This window comes from Arvicanthis niloticus, chromosome 13 (genome assembly GCF_011762505.2).
Source record: "Arvicanthis niloticus isolate mArvNil1 chromosome 13, mArvNil1.pat.X, whole genome shotgun sequence".
NCBI lineage: Eukaryota > Metazoa > Chordata > Mammalia > Rodentia > Muridae > Arvicanthis > Arvicanthis niloticus.
In genome coordinates this window covers 8818046-8845594 of record NC_047670.1, presented here as the reverse complement: position 1 = coordinate 8845594, position 27549 = coordinate 8818046, and the positions used below count along the sequence as shown (strand labels likewise).

General features: G+C 37.0%; 1 protein-coding gene and 1 long non-coding RNA gene across 3 annotated transcripts in view; one reads left to right on the top strand and one right to left on the bottom strand.

Annotated features, from left to right (window-relative positions):
* Positions 1 to 6046: 6046 nt before the first annotated feature.
* Positions 6047 to 27549, bottom strand: part of Il7 (interleukin 7) — a 42049-nt gene continuing 20546 nt past the window's right edge. The window contains exons 3-5 of the mRNA XM_034517296.2: positions 12815 to 12895; positions 11690 to 11821; positions 6047 to 9219 (exon numbers count right to left, since the gene is read on the bottom strand). Coding sequence (XP_034373187.1) covers positions 9112 to 9219; positions 11690 to 11821; positions 12815 to 12895 — 321 coding nt within the window. The 3' untranslated portion in view covers positions 6047 to 9111. The remainder of the gene's footprint in view (positions 9220 to 11689; positions 11822 to 12814; positions 12896 to 27549) is intronic.
* The window catches only part of LOC143434040 (uncharacterized), a 100481-nt gene continuing 84890 nt past the window's right edge, over positions 11959 to 27549 (top strand). Inside the window, exon 1 of one of the 2 annotated variants that reach the window (XR_013103197.1) lies at positions 11959 to 12133. This is a non-coding gene — a long non-coding RNA (uncharacterized LOC143434040). The remainder of the gene's footprint in view (positions 12134 to 27549) is intronic. The other variant, XR_013103199.1, reaches the window with a different exon arrangement.

Here is a 27549-nt window from a genome sequence, read left to right as displayed (position 1 = left end):
AGTACTCCATTGTGTAAATGTACCACATTTTTTGTATCCATTCCTCTCTTGAAGGACATCTGGGTTCTTTCCAGATTCTGGCTATTATAAATAAATCTGCTATGAACATAGTGGAGCGTATGTCCTGGTTATATGTTGGAGCATCTTTTGGGTGTATGCCCAGGAGTGATATAGATGGGTCCAATTTTTTGAGGAACCACCAGACTGATTTCCAAAGTGGTTGTATCAGCTTGCACTCCCACCAGCAATGGAGGAGTGTTCCTCTTTCTCTACATCCTCACCAGCATCTGCTGTCACCTGAGTTTTTGATCTTAGCCATTCTCACTGGTGTGAGGTGGAATCTCAGGGTTGTTTTGGTTTGCATTTTCCTGATGACTAAGGATGTTGAACATTTCTTTAGGTGCTTCTCATCCATTCGATATTCCTCAGTTAAGAATTTTTTATTTAGCTCTCTACCCCATTTTTTAATAGGGTTATTTGGTTGTCTGGAGTCTAACTTCTTGAGTTCTTTGTATATATTGGATATTAGCCCTCTGTTGGATCTAGAATTGGTAAAGATCTTTTCCCAATCTGTTGGTTGCCGTTTTGTCCTATTGACAGTCTCCTTTGCCTGACTAATACAGAGGCAGATGCTCACAGCCAACCATTGGACTGAGCACAAGGTCCCCAATAGATGAGTTAGAGAAAGGACTGAAGAAGCTCAAGGGATTTGCAACCCCATAGGAAGAAAAACAATATCAACCAATCAGATGCCCAGAGTTCCCAGGGACTAAACCACCAACCAAAGAGTACACATGGAGTGACCTATAGCTCCAGCCACATACATAGCAGAGGATGGCCTTGTCAGGCATCAACGGAAACAGAGGCTCATGGTCTTGTGAAGGCTTGATGCCCCAGTGTAGAAGAATACCAGGGCAGAGAGGTGGTAGTGGGTGAGGGGGTGGGGAGTATCTTCATAGAAGTACAGAGGAAGGATGGGATAGAGTTTCCGGAGGGGAAACTGGAAAAGGAGATAACATTTAAAATGTAAAGAAAATATCGAAAGAAAAAGGAAAGAAGGAAGGAAGGAAGGAAGGAAGGAAGGAAGGAAGGAAGGAAGGAAGGAAGAGAAAGGAAGAAAAGAAGGAAAAGACCATACTTTAAACTGTAGGACCGGGCTATGTCTAATGAAACTATGGCTTTTAGACATTTTAATTTTTTCATTTCAGTTTTCCTAGACTAAAGATGAATGCTTTCTTTGCTAGGAATATAAGCTCAAAAAATTAAATCTAATAGGCAAAACCACAGAAAGACTTCATCACAAGTTGAACATACATGTGTTTTATATAGTAAGTATATTTTTAATACAGAAGTCAGTTGATTTTTGAAATAGATTCAAGTATTGGTTAGATCTGGGAAGTGTTAAAGTGAGAGGTAGAATGCTCATTTTTACTTTGAAATATTTTGATACATATTGAATTACCCATTCCTCTCTCTTATATGTGAGTTGCTCCTGTAGCCACTAGAGGGTGCTTTTGTATAGCTTACTATTCTTGCCCTCGAGTCATTTCTAAAGGTTTCTCAGAGTTTTGATCTGTGAAACAGAATTGCAGAGATTTCTGAGTGACTTTTTGTTGCTTGTGTTAGCAGGGTTTTAGAGATCCAGATATTTATGATATCTTAGAAATCTAGTTTATGCCATTTCGGGCAGCACCATGGGGGGTAACGTAAAGAAATACTTAACATCTATTGTCTTCCAATACATTTTAGCCAGATGTTACTCAGGACTATTACATGGCAACTGTTTTGTTTTTTTTTTTTTTTTTTTTTTTTTTTTTTTTTTTTTTATTTACCTTAGTTGTATATGAACAATGCAAGCAAATATCACAAATTTACATTTAATTGTTAAGAAAATAATACTTTTAAATTGTGCATGGAATACTCCAATAATGTTAAAACTGCAAATAGAAGACATGCTGTATTTACTATATTTTGTTTGCTTCTACTAAAATATTTTGTAAATTTCATTTAAATTTCACAGACCGTAGACTTTTAAAATGAATATGTAGTATGTTTATACTCTTTTGAAGCAAAGTAAAGAGGATTGTGCTTTTCATAATTAGACCCTCGAGTGTGACAATGTCTTGTCTAAAGCACCTCCTCATGTGCTATTCAAGCTTCTATGGGTGTGCATGATACATTTGTGAAATTAATTGTGAAAAGTGCAGTTAAATCTATGGAAGATTTTAATGAAATTAAATAGATTTTTCTGAAATTTACTCAAGACTTTTGAAAACTGTCTGTTTTGTTTTGTACTTTTTACTTTAAATGAATTTTACTCTACTTGAAATAAAAATAAGACTTAAGTTTGAGTTGCCAGTAGGTCTTGCTACTGGTATGCAGCTAGCTGTTGACCTAGGTGTTACGCAGCTTTGGAATGATTTAAAACTTTCCTCTACTGTTTTTGTCTCCCAATTATTTTGGCCAAGAAACATACTTTTAGTAGAAAGTGATTTTTGTTTCCCAGTCTCCTCAGACTTACACTGCTTACATGGAAATCTCATGTAAACCCCACAAGAAATGGGTTCTAAAGTTTATTTCTCAACTGTTCGTAAAGACTCCACTTAGCTGGTATTTCAAAAGAGTAAACATGGTCTTGAGTATATTATAAGGTAACGTCAGAAGGACATTTAAGTGAGCGTTATGTTTTCTGCCCTTCTGACATTTTATTTACTTGTTGGTTGGTTTATCTTGGTCCATTTAGTAAATGTTGGCATAGTTCTCTGTGTGTCTAGAGATTGACGCTCCTGGTGCTGTTAACAGGGAGGTTTTTATTATGGCTAAAGGACATAAAGCCTCACCCTCCACCCCTTGCTTAAGTAGAAAATAATGAGCAATATAAAAAAATTAAACATTGCGTAAATTACATTTAAAGGTGAAAAAGCGTGGATGTACCACACTTAAGTTTTAAACTTAAATTTGGTTGATATCTATAATGAACATTTTGCATTCTTATGGGTAGTGTCTTTGAAAATGCTGCTGTGTTCAGTGAATTTTCTGGATTGAGTCACATTGCCTCTAAATCATGGTCGGCTTAGCTTTCCATCCTTTTACACACTAAGAGTGTGTGTGACTTTGTGACTATAGACAACTGAACAGATCTGTATTAGGATTCTCTAAAAGAGACTTAGCTCATACACACATACACATACAAACACACACACAAACATGTACATATTGGTGTGTGCATGTTCTAGTACAGGTATGCATGTGTGCTTGTATAAATATGAAAGGGACCTGCAAGTTTTAACTTCCACATCAGAGGCTGAATCTGCAGTGCTGTCAGAGTTCACATCACAGTCCACAAAGGCCACTTGTAGGCTGGAGAGTGGCAGAGATTAACAGCTGCTTTTCAGTCAGAGATAAGGATCCAGTCCGTGGTAAAGGCTCAATAGCCCTTGGATGTGACTCCTGAAAGTTCACATTCAAAAACTAGAGAATCTGAAATCTGATATCGCAGGACCCATAACAATTGTAAGACTAAATTATTTTTTAATTTTTAACAAAGTACCTCTCCTTAAGAACCTAGCATGTTCATACATACACACTTCATCCTCTTTTTTTTTTTTTTTTTTTTTTTTTTACTTAGGTCTTCAAATAAGACCAGAGACCACTGAGTGATGCTGCCTGTCATAATGGTGGGTCTGTTCCACCGAGCACACTGACCAACATATTAGTAGTCACTGGAATCACACCTATATAGCTCGTCTTACAGTATACTTTACTAATTGTCTAAGTTTCTCAATTCAGTTAGTTGACAAGCAAGATAAAACCGCACACCTGGATTGTTAAACAATGCATATTAAGCAGTAGCCTTCATTCCCTACACACTAGGGAAAGAGACACTCGGTTTTAGGAACAGCCATCGCAAACAAGTAAGAGGCACCGTTGTGGCAAGGGCTGCTCTTTGTGGGAACATCTAAGCTGGCTGGCCTACTCAGACTGCAGTACTGTGACACCTGAATTTGCTTTGTCTTTGACTGAACAATGTCCAAATATGTCTGCGTGGCTTTCCCAGAGATTCTCTTAATTATTTAATAGCCTTTCATAAATGATAATGTTTAACTACCTTGGCATCTGCTCTTTCATATATAAAATCGTCAACCAATATGGTCTTAGCTTATGATTCCCTTCTGCAGTGTGTGAGGTTCTTGAAATAGTACTTAAATCAATAGTGTTTAGTGTGAACTTTATAATATGCTGAATTGAGGCATCGTCCTCATCTTAATAATGGTGCTGGATAATAACTGAATTCTTTTAAAAAAATTATATCTTGACTATATATATAGATGTATGATGCTAAGAAGCTCTTAGTGCATTATGGAATCAGCTAACAATATTTAAATATGTTAGGTACAGTGAATATCAAAGTAAAAATCATGGCAAGTTTGAACTTTAGAAATTGAAATAGAGGAAGATTGAAATTAAAGATGGATAAATATAGCTTATGGATACTGTGATACTGCTTTGGAGAAAAACCCAGGTATGGGAGGCGAAGTGAACAGCACACTAAGAACCATCTCATTGAGACAGTAATATCTCAGCACAAGCCTTCAAACAAGGTGAGCTAGTTTTTTTGTTTTTAATGCAGCTATTTATCTTAACTTCTAGCTGATTCTATCAAAGAATATTCAATATGCTTGAAGCATGTGGGAAGGTGGTGCTTTCAGAAGTGGGTGCACACAGTTGATGGAGTGCTTGCCTAACACACACAAAGCTTTGGCTCCAGTCCCAGCACAGCCTGAAATGAGCTTCAGTAGCACATTCCTGTAATCCCAGCACTTGGGAGCCAAAGTCAGTAGCATCAGGAAAGCAAGCCGTCCTTGACTGTATCAGGACTGAGGCAAGCCTGGGATTTATAACTGTCTAAAGACCAAATGAAAGGAAAAGGCAGACTAGGACTTGGACTTACTCAGATTACGGTGAGGGTAAGAGAATGACATGATTTGAACTAGGCATGCATTCTAAGTGTATATTCTTTGGTACTTAGTTGATAAAAAAAATAAAAAGTAGTCTTATTTCTTAAAGTGGCTGAGTGTATCACTGTGTTCGCAGTACTTAGTTTTTAAACAAGGATTATGCTGTAAAACTTAAGGTATGAAGTGGTTTCATTTCCTCACCATACAACATTTCCCTCAGTCCATAATCTCACATCCTTTAAGAACTTACATTAAAACACTATTTGCTCTGGACTCAGATGTTCTGTCTTACTGTGGATGCAAAGTTTGTTAACTGATTACACGTTTTTAACATTGTAGCAAACATTCGTAAGTGAGCATTCATGTCTTACTTCCTCGTTAATTCATGATAATCTTAAAGGGACTTTCACAAGCAAAAGACAGAGATCTCTCCAACCCTTGTTATCTTGAGAAAAGGAGTTTGCGACACATTCCATGTGGATTAGAAATACAGTGATAGTGATCGCTTAGTTCTGATGCCTGTTCTTTACTAATATTTATGCTTCTCCACTCCTTCAGCTTACCAATGCCCAAGGTAACTTACCAACTTGATTTCACATTCACTTAGTGCAAGATCACGTTGGGGTGATTCACAGTGAATCACAGCAGGAGAGTATGCTCATTAAACAATAATAGCATAAACTACAAATAGCTGACTCTCTTATAATGCCCAGGATAGCTTCAAATCCAGGACTCAAAGAATCCTCCTGCCTTAACCTCCTGCAAATGTACATTAGTGCTCCTCACTTCTTTTCTATCTAGGTATTGGATGACAGGTCTCGGTGCAGCAACACACCTATCTTTTTCATTGTCTTGTGCTACAATAGTTTTATATATTCTACTTTTGGGTGAAATTTCAGGCTAAAATTGCTCACAGAAAGTAATATTTGTAACTCAAAATACCATGGGGATTTTGAAGAACAGAAAACTGGATCCAGTCTGTTATCTTAGTTTGTTATAGAGTCATATAATTTCTATCTTTAGTAACTTAGATTTCATTCTAGACTGTTTTATCTGAATTACTTGAATAAATTTTAATAAGATGCTGGCACAATAAAGTCCATCTGTTTATTCATTAACCATACTGTTTCCCATGAGGTGCATAATACACAGAAAAAAATGATACATTCGTTCAAAGATCATTTTAAGCAAACAAGTTATTCATGTAATAATCATATTTAAAGTCAAGTACTAAGATAGATTTTTGTATATTCCTTGAAATAAAGTCCTATGAGCAACCAAAGGAACAAATACTAACAGTGCCTAGGATTAGCAGAACCAACAGCAGTTAAGGATAAATGTAGCCTGTAGTTTCTACACCCCACTTTAAGCTCCAGGGGGACGCACCACCAGCCCCTGCCCTGGTTCCCTTGGAACATCTCTAAATCTGCCCTCAGCTTAGTTACTCAGTTAACTTTAGTCCTGGTTCAGTGCCTCTAAATCTGCCCTCTATTTAGTTGCCCAGTGACCTTCTCTCAGAATCCTAAATCTGCCCTCAGATTTGTTGCATTTCTAATCTCTTGCCTACTACCTCAGACCCAGTCTGGGAAGTGGCCAATGGCCACTACACCCAAGATCTTGCGTGGCTGATGGCTCTCTTTCCCTCCGAAGCATGGTGGATTTCTTTCCTCGTCCAGTGTCTATAAGCCTGCCTGTGGGAACCTGGAAGTCCTGCCTCTTTTTTCCAGCCATTGGCCACTAACATCTTTATTGATAGATCAGGAACCAATTGGAGAATAGAACCTTCAGCGTTCACATGCAGCTTTCCAGTCAGAGCATCAGAACCACCTCCTACAGATAAAGGTGCTTAATTTAAGCAGAGTCTGAATAGAATTCGAAAGATACTAATAAGCAAGAACTTAATAAACCGGGCAGTGATGACACACGCCTTTAATCCCAGCACTTGGGAGGCAGAGGCAGGCGGATTTCTGAGATCGAGTCCAGCCTGGTCTACAGCGTGAGTTCCAGCCAGGGCTACACAGAAAAACCCTGTCTCGAAAAACCAAAAAAAAAAAAAAAAAAAAACCATCAGCACAAAGCACAATAAATACCACTGAATTTAAAGAGAAGAGGAGTGTGTTTCGGTGACATCTTTGGGGTAGGACTGATGGAATATCTTGAAACCACACTGTAAGTGGAAGCTAAGTGGAAGCAGGTTCAGGTTTATGATGTTCACCTATAAGGAAATTATCAGGATGAAGACTCCTTTGCCTTTGTCCACTTCGCCAGTTGCTAGGAAACAATGAGGGCAACAGAACATAAAAGTGTGGATAACTTCTGATGCATTTAGCACGTATGCTGAAGGAACTGTTAGAACAAGAATTCTACCTACAGTTAGTCTTTCATGAGAAATGATAAGAACCAATGAAGAAATTTTAAAAACTTTAAATAAGCACTTTAAAATATCCTTTATTTTGCCATAATCAGAATACTGTTCAATACTGCTAGAGAGCCATCCAGACGGCCTTGCAGGTATAGAGTTTATCTTTGCATATGCAAATACATTCAGTTCTCTAGCTAATGGCTTACCCATTTTACCAGTTCTTCAAGTAAAGGGCTGCCACTTAGTAGATCTTGGAAATCTAAGTAGGTTATGGAAGTCCATTAAAGAAACTGAGTTCCTTAAAGTATCACTCATTCCAAACAAGTTGAGAGAACTGTTTTCTGGGCAAATAGGGATTATGAAATGAACTTTGAACAATCGGAGCTTCTCTCAAAACTGCGTTAATCCTAGCTATCTGTACTACTGAGTTGAACATTATATGGGTTGGGGAAAAGGAGGAGCAAGAAGGCATGGCCAGCACACATGGGAAGTGCCAGTGGGGCAGCTGTAGATGCAATGCATGCAGCATATAGATGGCTAGATGCTCAAGTGGCCAGAAAGAGCAAGGGGGATGGGAGTGCAGTGCAAGCAAACCCTCATGTCTTTCAGAAATTTGACCCCTGCAGGACAGTGTTTCTTTCCATTGCAACTGAATGAAGACAGCAGACCTTTCAAAGAAGGATTTTAACAGTTATGTACATAGGATATATGTAGGCATCTTGTAAAAGACATGAATTTAACATAGAAAGTGTTTCTAACAGCATATTGGCTCATGTCTGCAATCCCAGCACTTGGGAGACTGAGATAGGAGCATCACAGCCAGCCTTAGGTACAAATAAGACCCTACTGTAAAACAAGAAAGTAGTGTTTCTTCCCTTACCAAAGTTGTAGGGTCCTAGTCTCATGCTGAATCTTAGCATGAGTGTGTTAAAAAATACATGTGCAATAAAATGGGATCCAATGGCAGTCAAGCAGTGAACATTCTTGAGATTAAGTGAACCTGGCAGTGTTAATGCCAGTCATATATATATACACATATACATATATATGTGTGTGTATGTATGTATATATATAGACAAAATTTAAAATATACATTAATTAAAAGTCTAGCATATATTATTCTTCTAAAAATATACTTCCCAAATTGAAAATTCAGTTATACAAGCTTTATTATACATAAATGACAAAAGTGATTGAATACTAAGGTTCAATATCTTTGGACTAAGTGCATTTCTATCTTTAAAAATACTTTTATTTAAAAATATCTTCTGTGCTCTTTACTGAAGTTATGTGTTATACATTCATATTTAACAATGTTTGTTGATGCCTTAAGTGCCTTAAGCTTCTTTTTGCTGCTGCTGCTTTAAGATACAACCCTTGTTTTCAAGAGCATTATTCATCACGGTGAGCCTTCCAGTATCTTCAACCTATAACAGGACTGTTTGACTCCTCCAGTGGATCACTGATGCATGGTTGACCACACCATCATTTTGCTAACAAAACAGTGGTGAGTCTGAATCTTTGTAGTCTTGAATTTTGTAGACTTGATACTGTTAGAAATATTTGGAAAGGCTTTAAAAGCATTGCAGATGACATGATTGCTTTACAAATCAGTACAGTTAATATATTTCCATATGTATATGCTGACTGCAGCAGGCAGCTAGCTGCACTTCTCATGTCCCAGCTGCTTAGTTTATTTGACCAGGAGGCATCCAGAAGTTTCTGAGAGGTTTTCAGCCTCTCCAGGTATTAAACCAGTAGACTCTTGGATGTTGCTACAACATGTCCTGTTTATATACTGTCCTTCAAAATTTTATTCCAGCAAGTTTTTATCTCTCTCAGTAGTCTCTTTAGGAAACATGGATCATTCTTTTTCTGTTCCTTTAAGTTTTTTTCTTCCTAGGAAATAAATTCAATAGATTTAATGTAATAATTTAATAAAATAAGTCTCAAAATATTTGCTTTTTATTTTTCATCACATTAGATAAAAATACTATTTAGTATTCCAGAATAAAGACCCTTGCATGACATCTTAAACTCTGACCTGTGTTGATAATTATGACTGATGGGAAAATCAAGGCCTCTATGCTTAATGTTTTATATGTCATTTTCACCCTGCAACAGTGGACACAACAGTCTAAATTTTCATAAATGACACATTTTTAACATAATGGAGATGAAATTTTTATATGCTAAAATAATTTTAGTGAAAAGATTTAACACTGAAGGTATTTAAATTAATACTATTATATCTGATTCAACTGGTATTTTAGAATCTGGTATAAAAACTTAATGTGTAATAAGGTATGGCTACTATCTGCCTCATATGCTGGTTTTTCTCACCTAATTGAGAACTTTTAAATGCCCGCAGTACAATGCAGAGAGATAATTATATACACCAGATAATGGAGAGCAGCTGTCATATTCCTGAGTTGTGTGACAGGCAGAGAGACATGTGTATATACGAGATAATGGAGAACAGATGTCATATTCCTGACAGACATAGTTGAGTAGTTCTTCATGAAGTAAGGAATCAGCTAATTGAGTATTTTCTAGGTCAGATGTTATTCTCAGTATTTTACATATGTTACTTCATTCTCTCTCCTGGATAAACCTACGATCTTGATGATCTTACTTCATTCTGCGAATGAGGATTATAAGCGATGAAGAGGTTGGAGCGTGTGACACAGTTGTGATGCATACATCTTGAGCTCCTCTCTTTTTAGTTTAGTCACAATTCATATCTCTATTACTTATTTACTCAAGTAACACAAGCATTTAACTTTTAAATAATTTCAAAGAATTTGAAAAGAAATATGAGGAATTTTGTTTGTTAATTTTTCCAGTGGAGACACAGAACATTTGCATGTGACTAAGTTACTGTATTGGGTAGGAGGAATGCAATTGGTGTTTCCATGAAATTAGTGCTGGTATAGCACATGTCCATGAGTGGATTGAGTCCTTGGATTGAATCAACTGCAACTTGAATATACTTGAAGAAAGATGTTCCTGTACTGAACATGTATGAACTAGTTTTCTTGTCATTATTCCTTAAGCTACACATAGTAACTATTTATCATTCACATTGCTGTGGGAATTTTAATAGGTCTACATACAATTTAAAGTATATGGGAGGCTATATGAGGGTTATCTGCAGAATCATTCTGTATAAGGACTGTGAGCACGGAGAGAACTGTTTGTGAGATGTCCTGACCATTTCCCATGGGTAGCCAGGATAGCTATGTATAATGATACAAAATGCAGAAAAAGTAGGTGGAAGTAAATCTTGCCTTTGCCTCTGAAACTCTGGAGACACAAATATTCTAAACTTTATAAATTCTATGACAATGCCCTTTCCATTTTTATGTTGCTTCTGGGTCACATATTTGTGCACTTTGAATTTTATAATTCAAGTTAGAATGCCTGTGGCTTCCTAATAAAGCATGTGAAAACTCACCTGTTTCCCTGTAGCAGTATATTCCCCCCCCCCCCCCCCCGCTACATTTTACAGTAAACTTGGTAATTTGGGAGGAGCTAATGTGAGAGGAGTGAGGAGAGAAAGAAAAAAAGAAGAGGAGTGAGGGGAGAGATGGAGGAGCCATAGAGAACCACGCTTGTGTCCAGGACGGTCTGGGTAACAATTTATATCATAAGGTTAGATATTGGATTACAACTCTAATTATATGGGCATCTTGTTAATTGAGTATTTCTAATTATCTAAAGCCTTTAGATAATATTAAACATTAGAGTCTCATTTCTTCCTGGTACCACGTGAATGGTGGGATGTTCTGGGATCAGCCAAGCATTGTGGAGACAGCATGGTAGATTGACAGAGCCATCTCCCACGCTGGCATCTCGTGGGTGCCAGGGCCGGTGCTCCTGGCCCACCTGAGCTGACAGCCTGAACCGAGCAGAGGCGAGAATATGCGGCTGCTGCTCATGGCCCAGAACTTGCCTAGTCAGGAACATGGTGGCCCCATAACAACAAGCCAGATTGGGTGCTGCCGTTTTAAATACTACCATAACACTTCCCAACAAAGAATCATTATGTTTTCGTATCTGTGTTGATAAACAACAATAATGAAAATTTAAAAAGAATCCATAACCCACAAACCAGTGTGATCATTGTTCAGTGTCCCAGACTGGTTAATCTTTTGTAGCAGATTGAAATGGGCTTTCTGACTTTGCAGCCAAGAAAGGCATAAGTAGCTTTCCAAAGGCTGAGGCTTCAGTCTAGAGCGGGAAATCACATCAACTTAATGTGAAAAAAACAGCACCTGTGTGTTCTGTGACAATAGCGGTGGACCAGGGGATGGCAGTGCCCTGAGCAGGAGTCATACAATGTGACCAGTGACCAGTTCACTCCTACCTTGCTTGTGCAGTTCACTAGTGTTTGTGTGCCTTGTGAAACTGTTAGCAAGTGGTCATTGAATTCCTCACTGATATTCATTTTAAGAAATTGCTTCAACTTGCGAGCAGCACGGTTTAGAAAAGCAGCTTCCTATTAGAAAAAAAAAATCAAAAGTGTTGTTAACATAAGCCCTGTCCCTTAGTTCTACCCCACCTCCGCCCCAGCTTTCTATTCCGGTTAATCACATGACTGATGAGTAACAGGACTGAAACTGTTTGGCTACAAGGAAACAGAGAACATGAAGTGCCTAGAATTTGGTTTAATGATTATCTGACTTTTAAGAAGTCGTTTCTCCATTATGTACATGGGGCTTTATCATTTACGGGTGAACATGTTACAAGACCATATACTTTTAACAGGATAACTAAAGAAGAAGGCTGCTGAAAACACTAGTAGAGAAAGGTATGTGGGGTTGTTTTCTACCATTTGGAACACTTGAGCTCTGAAAGTATAGCTGGTAATAAAAGAAAAAAACAAAGAGTCACGTAATCTAAGACATAAGCTTTTTTAGATAAATTAATTAATAAATAAAAAGAATGTATGGTTATGTGATACTGTGAGGTTAATAGCTGTATGAGTTTTAGAAAGACCATCAAATGTCATTAGAGCATCTCTTCTTCCTTTGGGGGGAAATTTACAAACTTCTGGAACTTGTGGAGATGTTTTTCCAATGTAATTAACCAACTAGAGCTGACTTTGGCATAAACTTTAGCAAGTACTAAAAAAAAAAAAAATCAGACTGTCTAAAACTAAAGTGTGTGTGTGTGTGTGTGTGTGTGTGTGTGTGTGTGTGTGTGTGCCTGTAAGAACTTTCCTTCATAAAAGGTTTAGGGGAAAAGAGACACTTGTGCCTTTATAGTCAGTATTTTGAGTCATTTCAAGGTAAACAACAGGAAATAATTATGTACTTTGTATCTATTGGGGACAAGATATATGTAAATTTAATATATAATAGACCACAGTATAATATAATAGACAAATGGTAATTCTGTCATTAGTATAAAAAGATTATGGAATTAATTTAATTATCTAACAGGACTGTGTATAAAACCAAGCTCATAATAAAGTCCAAACTATCATTACCTTTGTATCATCACATAGATGTTTTTTAAAAAAGTTTGGTTCATTATTCAGGCAGTTGTTATCGGTTCCTGTCATTTTGTCCTGTAATAATATAAAACAATATAGTTAAATGCAGAGAACATCTCTAACATATATTTATAGAATAAGATTCTAACATCTGATACTCATATGAACACTTTAAGGAAAGTAAATTGCTTGATTCTACTTACTGGCATCAAGAATAATATTTCTTTACATGAAAAATAAACAAATATGTATAATATCATCTCAAATAAGATTCATTATCCCTTAAGATCAAACTGAACTAGTTCTGCCCAGTAGACTGGTGATTTCAGGCTATTGGAGTTTCTTAAAGATTTTAGAAAGACTTAGTCTGGATAATATTGTCAAAACAATAAGAGCAAGGTCAAGATTAGTACTTCAGATCTTCATCTATCTGCCACTCAGGAGAATGTGCATTGTTCATTTTACTCATGCAAAGGAGTAGTGGCCTCCTGGCTTTAAAATGTATGCATTTACTGTTTTACTTGTAGGAAATCGTGCCTGGACACATAATTGTTTACAATTTAACACTTACTGATGACCATTGTGGAAAGATTTCTGCAAAACTTTGTATTGAAGCTAATTTAAGAAAATAGTGACTTGGATTTTTCTGGCACTTGGCAGATGGGTCCCTGCATCCTCTAAATATGATTACATCATACCTTTGAGAAGTATGCCTTTGGAAATGTGTCTGTACCAATCACCCAAGGCATACTGGAATTATCACAGGAGCAAAACATATATTTTCTAAAATTATCATCTTATAACTAAAGGTAGTGAACAGTTATTTGTCTACTAAGTCATTTTTCTATCAAGTTAAATTTAATCTCAAGAATGACATCAAATAATGCATACATTTTTATTAAACATACAAGTCCCATATGAAATATGTCACTGAATTAAATTCTAGGAGCATTCTAGCAAATTGCATAAAAATATTTGAAACTAGTTTTTGGTTAGGCCAGCTCTGTGAGAAACTAATACAATTTCATATGCCTACAGAAGAGAGTGTTAAGCTCTTTTGTATGTTTACCAAGTCTTTGACCAAAAATTAATTTTCAGTATGGCTTTGAAACGAGCATGTAAGATGTCAGAGTTGCCTTATGATGTTACCCTTCAAGCCTTTCAAGAGCGGCCCAGAGTATGAATTTAAAACGAAAGGAAAAAATTTCTATTTCTTGATTTAACAAGTATCAAAATAATAGATTCCTACAGGCATGTTGGTTCATGTAAACATTATTTCCAGCTTCTTATAAATATGGAAAAACCACAGTAGAGAAGCCAAAATCACTATGAGCTATGGTGTGACTTGCTCCTAGAAAAGGTCTCTGATTTCATTAGGTTGTACCTTGCAGTTTTTCCATTATACACTTAACCTTCTTTTTGATCTATTCCTCTGAAGTGGTATCAGATCAAGGCAACTGTTAGAAATTATCTAACTGGGGGCTTGTTTACAGTTGAAGAGGTGTAGTCCGTGATTATCATGGCAGTAAGCAGTCAGGCATGGCCCTAGAGCATTAGCTGAGAGCTTTACATCCTGATCCGCAGGCAAAGACAGAGACTGGGCTTGGAATGGGCTTTTGAACCCTCAAAGCATTTCCCTCAGTGACTACTTCTGCAACAAAGCCACACCTAATCCTTCCCAAACAATTCATTAAAATACATGAGCTCATGGGACCATTCTCATTCAAACCACCACATTCAGCTCCCTGGACCCCATAGGCTTCTAGCCTTATCAGAGTGTAAAATGCATCAGACAACTTCAAAAGTCTCCATGGTCTTTTAGTTTCAAGACTGTTTACAGTTTCAAAGTCCTGAGTATCCTTGAGACTTAAGACAATTGTCAAACCTCATAAAAGCAAAAATCAAAATGCTGATCACATACTTCCAGTATCACCATACAATGACACAGAATATACATTACCATCTCAAAGGGGATGAAAAGAAGCTTATTAATGAAACACCGGACCAAAGCAAATTTGAAATCCAGTAGGGCAAACTCCAAATTCTGTATCTCTCTTCCCAATGTCAAAGGGCTGAGTGGATAGCTCTTCATATCTCCCACACTTCGCTGCTTTGCTGACTGAAACACACTTCATTCTTGGGCTGATTCCACATCCTACGTACAGCTTCTCTTCTTGGTAGATGCACCATACTGTGACTTTTCCAACACTGTGGTGTCTCCATCATAATCCAGCCTTTATATTCACAGCTTTACACAGTGGCTTCCCTGGACTTCTCTGCAAAGATTCCCCTGACAGGTGCTTTTAACACTTTTCCTAAACCAGGGAACATTCCACAATACCTTCGCTGTATCCCCTTAATTCTAAAGCCAAAACTACAGGGCTGAAGCTGTCAACTTCTTCTGCTTGCTTGAGCTGGAACCTGTCCCCTCTTTCAATTACATTTACATAAGCTTTTCACTGTTGTTTAGTCCAAAGAAAAATTGCAGGTCTTTTTTTTTCCCCTTGGTTGCAGAATTTGCCCAGTGGGGTCTTGCCCAGAGGTTACTACTTCCTTTTGTCCATCCAGAATCAGCGCTTTAAACTTCTCCCATGATTGAGTCCCAATACCAAATGTCTTGCTTCTCTTTTCCTTCTCAAACTGTACATTTTGAATTTCTCTTTGCCTTGTTTGCTTCTCTTCATTGTAGATATGCATGAAAGTGAATAAAATCACTACTTGGCACAATTGATATTAGGCTGTCTTGAAATCTCCTCTGTCAATGATATTAGTGGAAAACTCTTCAATTTAACCACAGTTGGGTTTGTTGGCAGAAAGTAGCCACATTCCTTGCCAAAGTATAGCAAGAATGGTCTCTAGTCCAATTGATATTGTTCTTTTCACCAGTGCTTACATAGTCCAAAATGCCCTCAGCACCTCTGTTTTCCATATTTTTATGATCATGGCCAATTATGCCCTACTTATTATTCAAGCAACTTTTCTTGTCCGAAGTTAGAAAATCTTCCAAACACCTGTACCTGTTATCCCTCTATTTACAAACATTAACCACAGCACATACCTTCTACATCACTTTTAAGTGTATTTATCCTTTAATATTTTGCTTTATGCTTGTTTTCTACAAAATCTTACATATGCTTACTTAACAAGGCACTGATGACCAGTTTATATTTCAGTCTTTATTTTCCCCTGACAATGCGAAGAGCTCGTCAGTTTCCATTTTCTCTGCTCTGATATTAATCTTGGCTCCCTTTCTGTTAGTTTCTTAAAGGGTGTAAGAAAAATGTTAGAATTTTCTACTGTAATGGGTAATCTATTTAGTGCATGCATGTAGATGAGTACATGTATGTACTTACAATAGCGCATGTGTGGAAAATAGAGGACAATGCTTAAGGAGTCTCTTCTGTCTTTTTGTGAGACCCAGGGATTGAACTTATGTCTGTAGACCTCCACATAAGTACATTTACCCATTAAGCCCTCTCCTTGACCCTAATCTTTTCTTTAATGTTTGTCTTTTACTTTGCTTATGCTTTGTGTTCATTTATTATTCATTTATTCACGTTTGGTGGAGTCAATTAATAGTACTTCTGACTTTATAAATGGATGCTAAAGCTGATTAGATATTGTTGAGCTATTACTTAGCAGTCTCTCCACCTTATGGAAGAATGAATCCACTTTCCATGACTGCTCTAGGAAATTACCAGAAACATATTGGTTCAAAAAGAAAGAAAGACAGGAAGGAAGAAAGGAAGATAGAAAGAGAAAGAAAGAAAGGCATTTTGATACATCCCTGGAGATCAGAAATTTAAAATCAGCATCCAGTGAAGGTTCACAGGGAACATCCATAATCTGGCTCTTCTATCTACTGCTGGCTGCCAACATTCCTAGTGTTCCTGGCTTATGGCCACACCACCATATTCCATCATTGTGTGTGTCTCCAATCTCTCAGGTTTCTGTCTTAAAAGGCCATTTGCAATAGCAGAGCTCACCTGGTTTTCCACTATAATTTCCCCACACCAAATCTTTGATTTAATCACATTTCAAAGATTCCATTACCATAAACTTCTGAGACAAGAATTTGATAATGTTTGGGTGACATAATCTAACTTATTACAAAGAAGTATCTTGTTCTCATAAATATTGGATTTCACCTAATGATTGCCTCCTCAGTTGTGAACATGAAGAGATTAGACCAGAACATACTTTACTCTTTAAACTGGCCTCTTGTGATTTGTCTACATGGGGCCAAGCACCAGAGAGCAACTGGTTCATTATCTGTCACTGCATCATAAATTATAGTAATGGCAGCACAAATAACAATGATAATAATAATAATAATAATAATAATAATAATAATAATAATAATAATAAAAATAAACAACTTAGCCTTTGTTATTTCTGAAGGTTAGAATTTTGAAAAGCCTGCTAGATTCTCATCTACCATAAAACACCATTAAGATGTTAGACCTGTTTATAGTAACCAAGTTTTGACTAGAAATTGGAAATTTATTCTCAAGGTGCCTCACTCATTTAGTTATTATAGGACCTCTCAGAGCCTTTCTACAGACTTTCCTGAGTCCTTAGACATTAGTGTCTTGCACTACTTCAAGTGTTCAACAAACAAAAGGAAGATGTTTTCTATCTTTTCTGATTAATTTTTAGAAGATACATACTACATTTCTCACCTTACTTCATTGGCTCAAATGGACCAGTAATTTTAGTCTACCTTCAAGGGGAAGGAATTGAACTTTCAAAAGAAGTGTCAAAGACATGTGTAGCCATATGTAAAAATGACCATATTCCTCCAACTAATAACTCAGAATAAATTATTTGGAAATGATGAATCCCAGTGTGTATCTATGAATCTGAGAAATGCATGTTATGAGCCTTTGTTGTATAGTAAAAGCTATTGATAGACATCAGTTACTTGATCAAAACTAAAGGAAGTTACAGATAAAGGTAGTCAACAGGCTAGCTCTTCTATTACCCAGTTGCTACATTTTCTGCCATAGAATAGTTCTTTTGGATTTTCTTACAGAAGAGAATGCTAGTAATGCTCCAGGTGACTCCTCATGGGAGCACTCTGAGCAAATTTTTATGCATTTCTTGCATAGATGGCTTCTCACTATCCAAAATTTTTAATATTAATATTCACAAATACTTAAGATCCAATTTTAAGTTTGGTTATAGATTTTGCAAAATTGTTTTCTACAAAAATGTTCTAATTTTTTATTACAATCATCACAATGCATGCTTTGACAAATCTTAGTCCATCAAAGTCTCATGGGAAGGACCTTATAAAATGTTGAACTTCTGGTCTTAGTTTATAGAATCCTGTTTCAATTGGTACAAAATTGACTCAAGTGAGTTATGATGTGGTAGAAAATGCAAAACTAAACCCTGCTATATTGTGACATAGGGGGAAGCCTAGATGACCATTTGCTTGCTGAGATACAATTTCTAAAGTGAGATCCTTTAAATGTGTGAGAGAAGTGACTGATAAGTGAAAACCCAACTTTATAATTTTTCTTTGCAAAAAAAATCAAGAGAATGTGAAGACATGATGCAGACTGGGAAAAAGTTTCACAAGAAATATTAACTGAAGACCATTTTTAAATTGTTGAACAGAGTCATAAAACAACATTGAGAAAAAGAACCCATTCAAGCAGGGAAGGGAGTCCTCAGTCCTGACTGAGGTAACACCACTAATGAGGTGGACGCCTCACTAAAGTACAGGATGACAAAATATATGAGAGATACTCAGCCTCACATATCCCCAGGGAAAGGAAATGAAAATAATGAGTGACCACATCCGTCTCATGGCTTTTGCAATATCTAAAGTCTAAAACAGACCACACCAAACACTGGACAGGGTATGGAGCAATAAGAATTCTCAGTTATTGCCTGTGGGAATGCAAAATGGCACTTCCACTTTGGAAGACAGTTTGGTTGTTTATCTTATAAAATTAAGCAAATGTTTCTTTAACTCAGCAATCTTGCTCCTTAGTATTTACCCCAAGAATTTGAAAGCATGCTCCTACAAACACTGCAAATAGCCCTTTAAAGTGGCTTTGTCATTTTCTCAATTATGAAGCAATGAAAATGTCTCTCAGCAGGTAAGTGCATAACCTATGGTATTCTACACAATGGAATATGTATGCTGGACCACAAGAAAACCTGAGGGAAATTTACATGTATTTTGCTAATGAAAGAAACATTTAAGAAAAACATCCATGGCTTTTTGAGGAGAGGAGGCTGTGAAGGACAAATGGGACAGTGAGACTTTTCTATATAGTTCTATGATTTAAATATTCAATATTTGAAAAATCAACCCATAGTTTGATTTTTCATCAAGAAAGAACTCTGACATAAAATATGGACACAGGTGATAATGATGTGTAGAATCCTAGATTACAGCAGACAGAGTAGACAGAGTGCTGATAATAGAGCAGTTTTCCTGGAGGCCAACTAGGTGGGAATTCTATCATTTTGGGACAAATTTGTTTTTGTGAAATTAACATTGTTCTTAAAAATTAATTTTAAGAAAGTTTTATTACTTGAAAAATTTTCTATTAAGATGAAATAGAAGGTACAACCCCCCAAACATTGACAAATGGCCGTGTATGTTGTCAAATGTCTGTAGTCCCAGCAATTCATTAATGGAGGAAGGAAAATCAAGACTTAAATTTATCTTTAGCTACATAGCACATTAGAGTCCAGCTAGGGCTAGATGAAACCTTGTTTCAAAAATGTGTTTACAATAAGCAAGGATAACAGAACTAGCATACTGAGGAAGTAAGCACACACGTGCACACACACACACACATGCACACACAAACACATATACACATACATGCACACACATGCACAAACACACACACACATGCACACACACACACACACACACACACACACACACACACACACACACACTCATGTATACACACATACAAAGTAACAGGTGTAACAGGTTCCTACTCAAGTGCCTAAAGGCCTGAAAGTCTGCAAACATTGAATCTAGACATAATAAAGGATACACTCTGAATACAGATTCTTAAAAAACTTACAAGCAGCCCAAATTAGTCGATTTATATTTGAAGAAAAGAAGGACTGGTTCTTTGTTTGGAAAATACCAAATGGTTATAAGAAATGTCACTAGGAGTCCTTTTATTGATATGTTTTGTTGTAGTAAATATTTAATCTAAATCAGGGGTTTCTATCATTCGGTTCCCAGATAAAAGACACAAAGCTTTTATATTTATAGTAAGCCGTTAAATCACCAGATCTGGGCAGAATTTACCTTCTGTGCTATTATGTCTATTCCCCTGCCAATAACTACAATATATGGCTTGCCGTGCTCTGCCTGGACTACTCTTATTCCAACTGGTCAGCCCTCATGGCCAATTCTCCTGATCCTTTACCCCATGGCATCTTCTCCCCTCCCTATCTTCTCTTTCCTCCCTATCATGGTCCTGCCTCAGATGCCGAGCCCAGGAACCAAAACTCTGCCTGTCTCTCTTCTGTCCAGTTATAGGCTGTTGGCATCTTTATTCTACTAATAGTTTTAAATTACAGAGCAAGGTTCCATACATAGCATAACTTAGTGTATGAGAGGATCTCCTTATCTCTGGGGACAACCAGACTTTGGGGGCCAGTATTTATCACTACAATACATAGGAAAAGAACAAACCTCAACAATGTTCTTTTGGCAGAATAATAGTATTTGGTATTCACCTAGGCTCATGGCATTTTTAGTCTTAAGTTCTTGTGGACTTTAGCAGTGTCATGCATGGGTTCCATCTCATAGAGTGGGTCTTAAATCAAACCAGAAAGTAATTGGCTAATCCCATAATATTTGTGCTTCTATTGTACCATATCATACATTACCAGCAGTGCACTCTTTTAGATAGAAGGGTTTATGGATGGCTTGGTAGCTACCTTTCCTCTCTGGCAATGTGCAGAATACCTTCCCGTGCCATGAATGCTACTCAGTAGAGCTGAAGCTTCTCTCTAGACTCTAGTTCAACTTCTTAGTGTTTAATGAGACATGTAAGTGTTGTCTTTTGCAATAGGGCTTTATGATCAGTCGATGAAGAGCAGGCAATAAATAGCCTTGGAAATAGTCTGTGTTTGGGGGTTTCCATGGGCCCCTTGTCTAATGACTCAAGAAGATGTAACCCATTCCTGACACTGGAAGTTTTACTTGTTGTGTTAAGTCACCCAGTTGGGATACAATCTCTCCTAATATTAATGACTCCATTTAGATTTCTTTCCTATATGCATATATTTTAGAAAATTCTACAGTAGTAAGTTTCCGAATGTTTTTTTGCAATACCTTTTAGTGTGAGTTGTTCCTCCCCATTGTTCCTCCTTTACCCTTTTCTTCTAGCACCACCCCTCGTCAATTCCATTCTAGTTTCTCTGTAACAGTATTCTGTTTTCACTTCCGTAGGAGGCCTTCTCCTGTCCCTTGTTCTTCCTTACTAAATTCCTGACCTCAGTAGTTATAGGGATTGTGTCACGCGTAACAATGTCTTGAAAGGTAACATCCATCAGCAAATTTTACCAGCAAAATGGAGCAGAGACTGGAGGAAAGGCCATCCGGAGACCAACCTACCTTAGGATCTATTCTATCTGCAGACACCAACCCCTGACATGAATGTTGATGCCAACAAGCACTTGCTGGTGGGAGCCTGGTATGACTGTCTTCTGAGAGGCTTTGCCAGCACCTAATACAGATACAGATACTCACAACCAACCATGAGACTGAGCCTGGGGACACCAAATGGAAGAATTAGGGGAATGACTGAAGGAGCTGAAGAGGACTGTAATCCATAGAAAGAATAATAATATCAACTAAATGAACTCCCCGCCCCCAGAGCTCTCAGGGACTAAACCACCAACCAAAGATTACACATGCCTCCAGCTGCATGTGTAGCAGAGGATTGCCTTGTCTGGAATTAGTGGGAGGGAAGGCCCTTGGTCTTGTGGAGGCTTGATTCCCCAGTGTAGGGGGATGCTAGAAAGATGAGGCAGGAGTGGGTGAGTAGGTGGGGGAGGAGCATTCTCTTAGAGACAAAGGGGAGGGGGATGGAATGGGGGGGTTTGTAGAGAGGATAGTGGAAAGTAGGACAACATTTGAAATGTAAATAAATAAAATAATCAAAAAAAGCTAACAGCCAAATAAGGGGGCATACATGCTTAAACATTACTTACTATGCCATCTTTATCCAAATGAACTTTATTTAAAAGGTTTAATGAACTGAGTTAATAGAAGAGTTGTAAAGATAAATTCTATCAAAAATACATCTAAATCTTAGTCTCATGCACATATTGGTGATAGTTTTTATTTTATCTACCCATGAATAACTTGACCTTAAAATATTTTATGTACATATAAATCAATATTTTAGAGCAATGCCTGTGTTCATAATAATAATTATAAAAACGCTAAAAGCATTAAATTTTGACTAGCCTTTAGAGGAGCTTAATACTGGGTAGTTTGTAAATTTTAATATGTGACTAGTAGGAAAAAAAAAAAAAAACAGTGGAAGCAGGAATCCTAGAAGAAAGAATCAGAACAAAGGCACTGTGGTCGAAAGGCACAGTTAGATCAGGAACTAGAAGGTCACGCTGTTTAATCATGCTGTTAGGAAGGAGGGGTCAATACAAGGTGAAAATTAGGACAAGTGAACTACAACGGACAAATTGTTTCTCATGTTTCCAGATAAGGAGTTAATCCTGAATTCTGGAGCAGCTACTGAGAAGTTATTGCACCAGGTGATAACTTGGTCTAAGCCCTTCTTTGTAATGATAATCTTGTTTAGGAAATCTTCAGAAATCTTCAGAAATGCATTTCAGAAAAGTGTACTTCTTCACTTTGCCTGAGAAACAAATTCAGTGAGGGGAAAACATGAATCTTGGGAGGAATCGAGTAAGAGGAAGAACAAATGCAGAAACAGGAGAAAGGTTCCTTGCAATAATTCTGCTTTGCTGGAAGTTTTCAACCAGGACACTTGATTAAAAGCTATAGCGTCAATCTGGCAATATATTATTAAATAGACAGGCATGCTTCAGTTTAGAACAGCCATTGGCAGGTAAATTATGGTAATCAATGCTCAAATTGTAAGCCATATTCTATGATTTCTGCCTAAAACAAAAATGGCAACAAACCCAGACATTTATAGCTGAACTATGTTCAATATATACAATATTTTGCAAATCTCATTACAAATTATCAATGAACAACTTTGCAAAGGTAACAAATTAACAGGCATTTATAAAAGCTTAGGCAATGTCTATAAAATGCTTCACCCCCAGTCTCTCCTTAGGCTTCTCTATGCTTAACGAAGTTAACAAAGGCAGCTAACTGAAATCTTCCTGCGTGGACAATTATTTCCTCATTATGAACATGAATAAATTTTTTCTGACATGGAAGAAACAAAACATACTCAGTTAAGCACACTGACATATCATGATTTAATACTCCCAAAAATTTATCCTACTAAAGTTTATGTAGAACTTGTAATGTGTGCTACATTGTAGTAAATATTTTAAATAAAAATATTTAAATAAACAAAGGGATATACTACTTATGGTCAGGAGAAGCACAAGAGACCTGTTCTTGACATTCTGCTCATTCAGTGCATACTCCTAAGGCAGCATGGTGTATATTGTGTGTGTCAACTGCATATGAAATAGTGGAAGAAACAGAGAAGTAAATGTTTTAAGAATTAATACCGATGGAAATTTACTATAGAGAATGCCAACAGAAAAAAAATGCAAAGACAACCCTTCCAAAAAGAACCTTCACAATACTGTATTCTCAAGTATAGTGTTTCAGAATGTTATCAAAAGATACCCCACAAAATGCTTTATGAAGAAAAACAGTTACATAAGAAACATTGACATGGTTGGGTTTGGCTTATCAAGATATCTCTATAGAATCTGTTAGATGAGATGCAGCATAAAAAGTCAATTGGTAAAATTTGCTAGGAATATTATTACGTGCAAAAGAAAGAAAGATCTCACAAACAGGCAATCCATGTATATATTAGGCTATTAAACTCACTCCTCTACAGAATTGTGTACTGTATTCATAGTACACAAATCCAGTGTAATTTACACTGGATTCCTTTTCCTGGGGGTGAATGTATGTTCTCTACTGTGGGCTGCCTTTCTAGCTCTATTATTGATGTAACTTCAATGTACAATGCGCTGTTTTATTACTTTGTATTAGTTAAGTTGTTGTTATGTAAGACTGGTGATAAGAAAGAATGTTGCAGGAATTGTATGATTCAACAATTGGCAGATTTTCTTGGAAAGCAATGTTCATGTCAAATACAGACTCACCGCATAGTTATTAGAAACCTGGCCTCAGAGTCACCTGCACTTGATACAGTGCAACAGGCCGTAAAATTTGTATAAACTTCTCTTGCATGTAGAATTATTATATTTGTCTGCTTGAGTATCCCTCTCAAAGTCTTCTAAGTAGACTGTAGTTCTTCATCAGTGAAACAGAAAGAACATAGACCTAAAATTAATCATGCCATTGGAATTAAATAATATTATAGTAAGAATAGACCCCAGAAATTAGGCAAATCAAATGTCTAATTGTGAATGAGAAAATTGAGGCTCTGAAAGAATTAGATGATTTCTTCAAGTCTCATAGACAATAGTATAGCAGAGTCTCTGACTTAAATGCTTTCACCTCCAGTCCATTGTTACTCTTCTTAGGTTTAGTTGACTTGAGGGAACCTAAGTTTGAACATCTTGTGTAAAATGAAAGGCTAGCTCATAGCAATGGCTTTCTCTCTCTCTCTCTCTCTCTCTCTCTCTCTCTCTCTCTCTCTTGCACACACACACGCACATGCACTCACACACACTAATCCATAAAGTTTAAGGTTCCACACGGTAACTCATGGCCCTCTTATAAGTGGACACTCCATGACAGAGGTCAGTTACAGCTTAGGACCTTAGTATTTTATTAAAAGAAATAATGGCTAAATTAAAAATTGAAGACAAAAATTAATAACAACCTGTTTGTAAATTCTATAAAATGAAAAATCATTTTGCATGTCCAGAAAGATTAATTCATTTGTCCTATCACATAGCTAATATGTGATCTGGTACATGCATGATCTATTGTACCATTACATATGACCCACTATCATGGTATGAAAAGAAAACTTTTCATACCACATCATGGTATGAAAAGAAAACTTTTCTATGTAAATTACATTTCTCTATCATTGTCCTTAGTACCAGCGACGACCAATAGATTAGTAGCTTGTGCAAATAATCTGCATTAATTGAAAACCAAATAAGCACAGATATTACTATCATATGATCAAAAGTTACACAATAATAATCAGTTATCTGGCTGGATTCAACTTTTTAGGGACATAGAGGAAAGATTGAAAGCCGCAAACAATGTTCAACATTTACACAGCTATGGATTTAAAACTAATAAAATCAGTATGGCTTTGATAAAGCAACTACTAGGGCACAAGTTTATTAGCTACACCTCAATGGTGAAGGCACTGGCATAGAACACGCAGCAACCAAGTATAAGGCAAACACATCTTGACAGTAAAGGAGGCTTATGCAAAAGAGGGTGGAAGAGGCTCCCCACCCTCACTAAGGCAGCCTTGCAATCCTGTTGTGGTTAGAGCATTCACTTCATGGTCAGACCCAGAAAAGACTTCCCTTCCTCTCCAGGCGTTGGGATCTTGCCCTCCCATAGCTCTTTCTGAGAAGTTTCTGTATTGTATTCGGTTGTTTCTAATCTAAAACTATGCTTCTTATCTTCAATTATTGCATATTTTCTATAAAAGTGACAATATTGCCAATCTCATATCCCCAGAGGTCCAAAGCATACCTGCTGCCATTTGTCAGTTCTACTAAGGCTTTCTACTAACACACTGCGATCAATCGTCTAGTTTCCAACTAACACACTGCGATCGATCGTCTAGTTTCCAACGTGAATGTTGACATATCCTGTCAGTAGGCTTTCCCTGTTAGTTTTGTCCCAAGTGCACATCCCCATCGACCTCCCAACCCCTAATATTATCCACTCTGTACTACTTGACTTTGCAAAATCAAACTCACCTCTTCAGATTGGCATGTTCTAGTTTCTACATCTTCTGTACGTACTCAGGGACCATTCACTTTTAGGTATAAATACTAAACACCCAGGTCAAATGAGTTGGTACCTTCAACACTTTAAACGATAACCAACCTGTTGTGTTGTAATCATTTCTTTAAGAGACTAATCTCTCCTTCAAAACTGTTAACTTCACTGCCCTCAGACTCAGGATAACAGACAAGTATTTTGTATAGTTGAATACATTATTTAACAGTTTATGTACAACTCAAAGAAAAATCTCGCAAAAACATAAAACACATCTTTCAGGTCCTATTCTCCCTGTTTAGTCACTGCAGTTCATTAAAAGTAGAACACATAGTCCATCCTTCCCTTGGCAGATTACAACTAGTACATGCTGCTTTAATAACTGTTTAATTAAGTGAACCTTTAAAGAACATAGGCTTTTCAGGAGGTCTAGAAAAACTAATGAGATCCCTTTTGCATTTTATGAGATGCTAATCACTCATTAAATCTTAAGGTTAATATGCAGTAATAGATGCACACTATGTTAAAGTGGCAACCTAATCAGTAATTAAATGTGCCACATGGGAATTTGTAATGATTTCTGATTATTTGCTTTACTTTATGACTGTTTACAACCTACCCACACTTTCTATATTGATTTCAACTCTGGCCCATTGCCCCCGTGTGTGTGTGTGTGTGTGTGTGTGTGTGTGTGTGTGTGTGCATCTGTATGAGTTACAGAATGATAAACCTAAGACCTTTCACACCTTAGCACAGTGCTCTACTGAGCTACATTCCAGAATCTTTCTAGGATTATTTTTATTGGGACACAAAGGATAGAACCAAGTACAAGGTTGAATATGCTCAAAGATTCTGGAAGGCAGAAGTGGGATAGTCACCCGAAGAACACGTATTTCTAAAAAGAGATTCGATGTGAAGCAATACAATCTAGTTGTGTAGATCAAGCTATCCTGCAGAATGAGAAAGGGGTGCTTTATTCTACAACTTTGTCTGACAACAATAAACAAGCTACTATAGTCAGACTGAAATGATACAAGCCAACAGTTAGGACAAGCCATTATTATACTCAATGTATATAAAAAATATGTAAAGCATATAGGTCTTATAATGACTTTATACTGACTCTGTTATAGTCCAAAAGTCTGTGTGAACCCAAACCAAATGGCTGCTACTTCATTCTCATTGTGACAAGGCAGGCGCTCTGGAAGGCAATTATGCCATGAGGATGGAGCTGTTGTGAAATGGAGTTACGCTCTTGTAAGAGAGACCTCAAAAAGGCTGTTTTGTTCTTTTCTACAACACAAGGCTATGCAAAGTCCAGTGAGTAGAAAGGGCTCTTCCCATGCTGATACCATTGTTTCCTTGCCACTGTTTATAACCAGCCACCTTGTTACTTTGAGATGACCACTGGAAAAGACCACTCAGCACTCATGCACCTCAGTATATTTACAGTGTCATCATGAAAAGTTCATAGATTTGAATGTAAGGTAACAAAGTCTATCACGTAATTAACTTATTAATTCAGTCAGTAAATATTAGTGAAGAAGACATCCTTGGTGCTGAGGATGGTGTGACTAACAAGGCAGAATCTGCACTCACC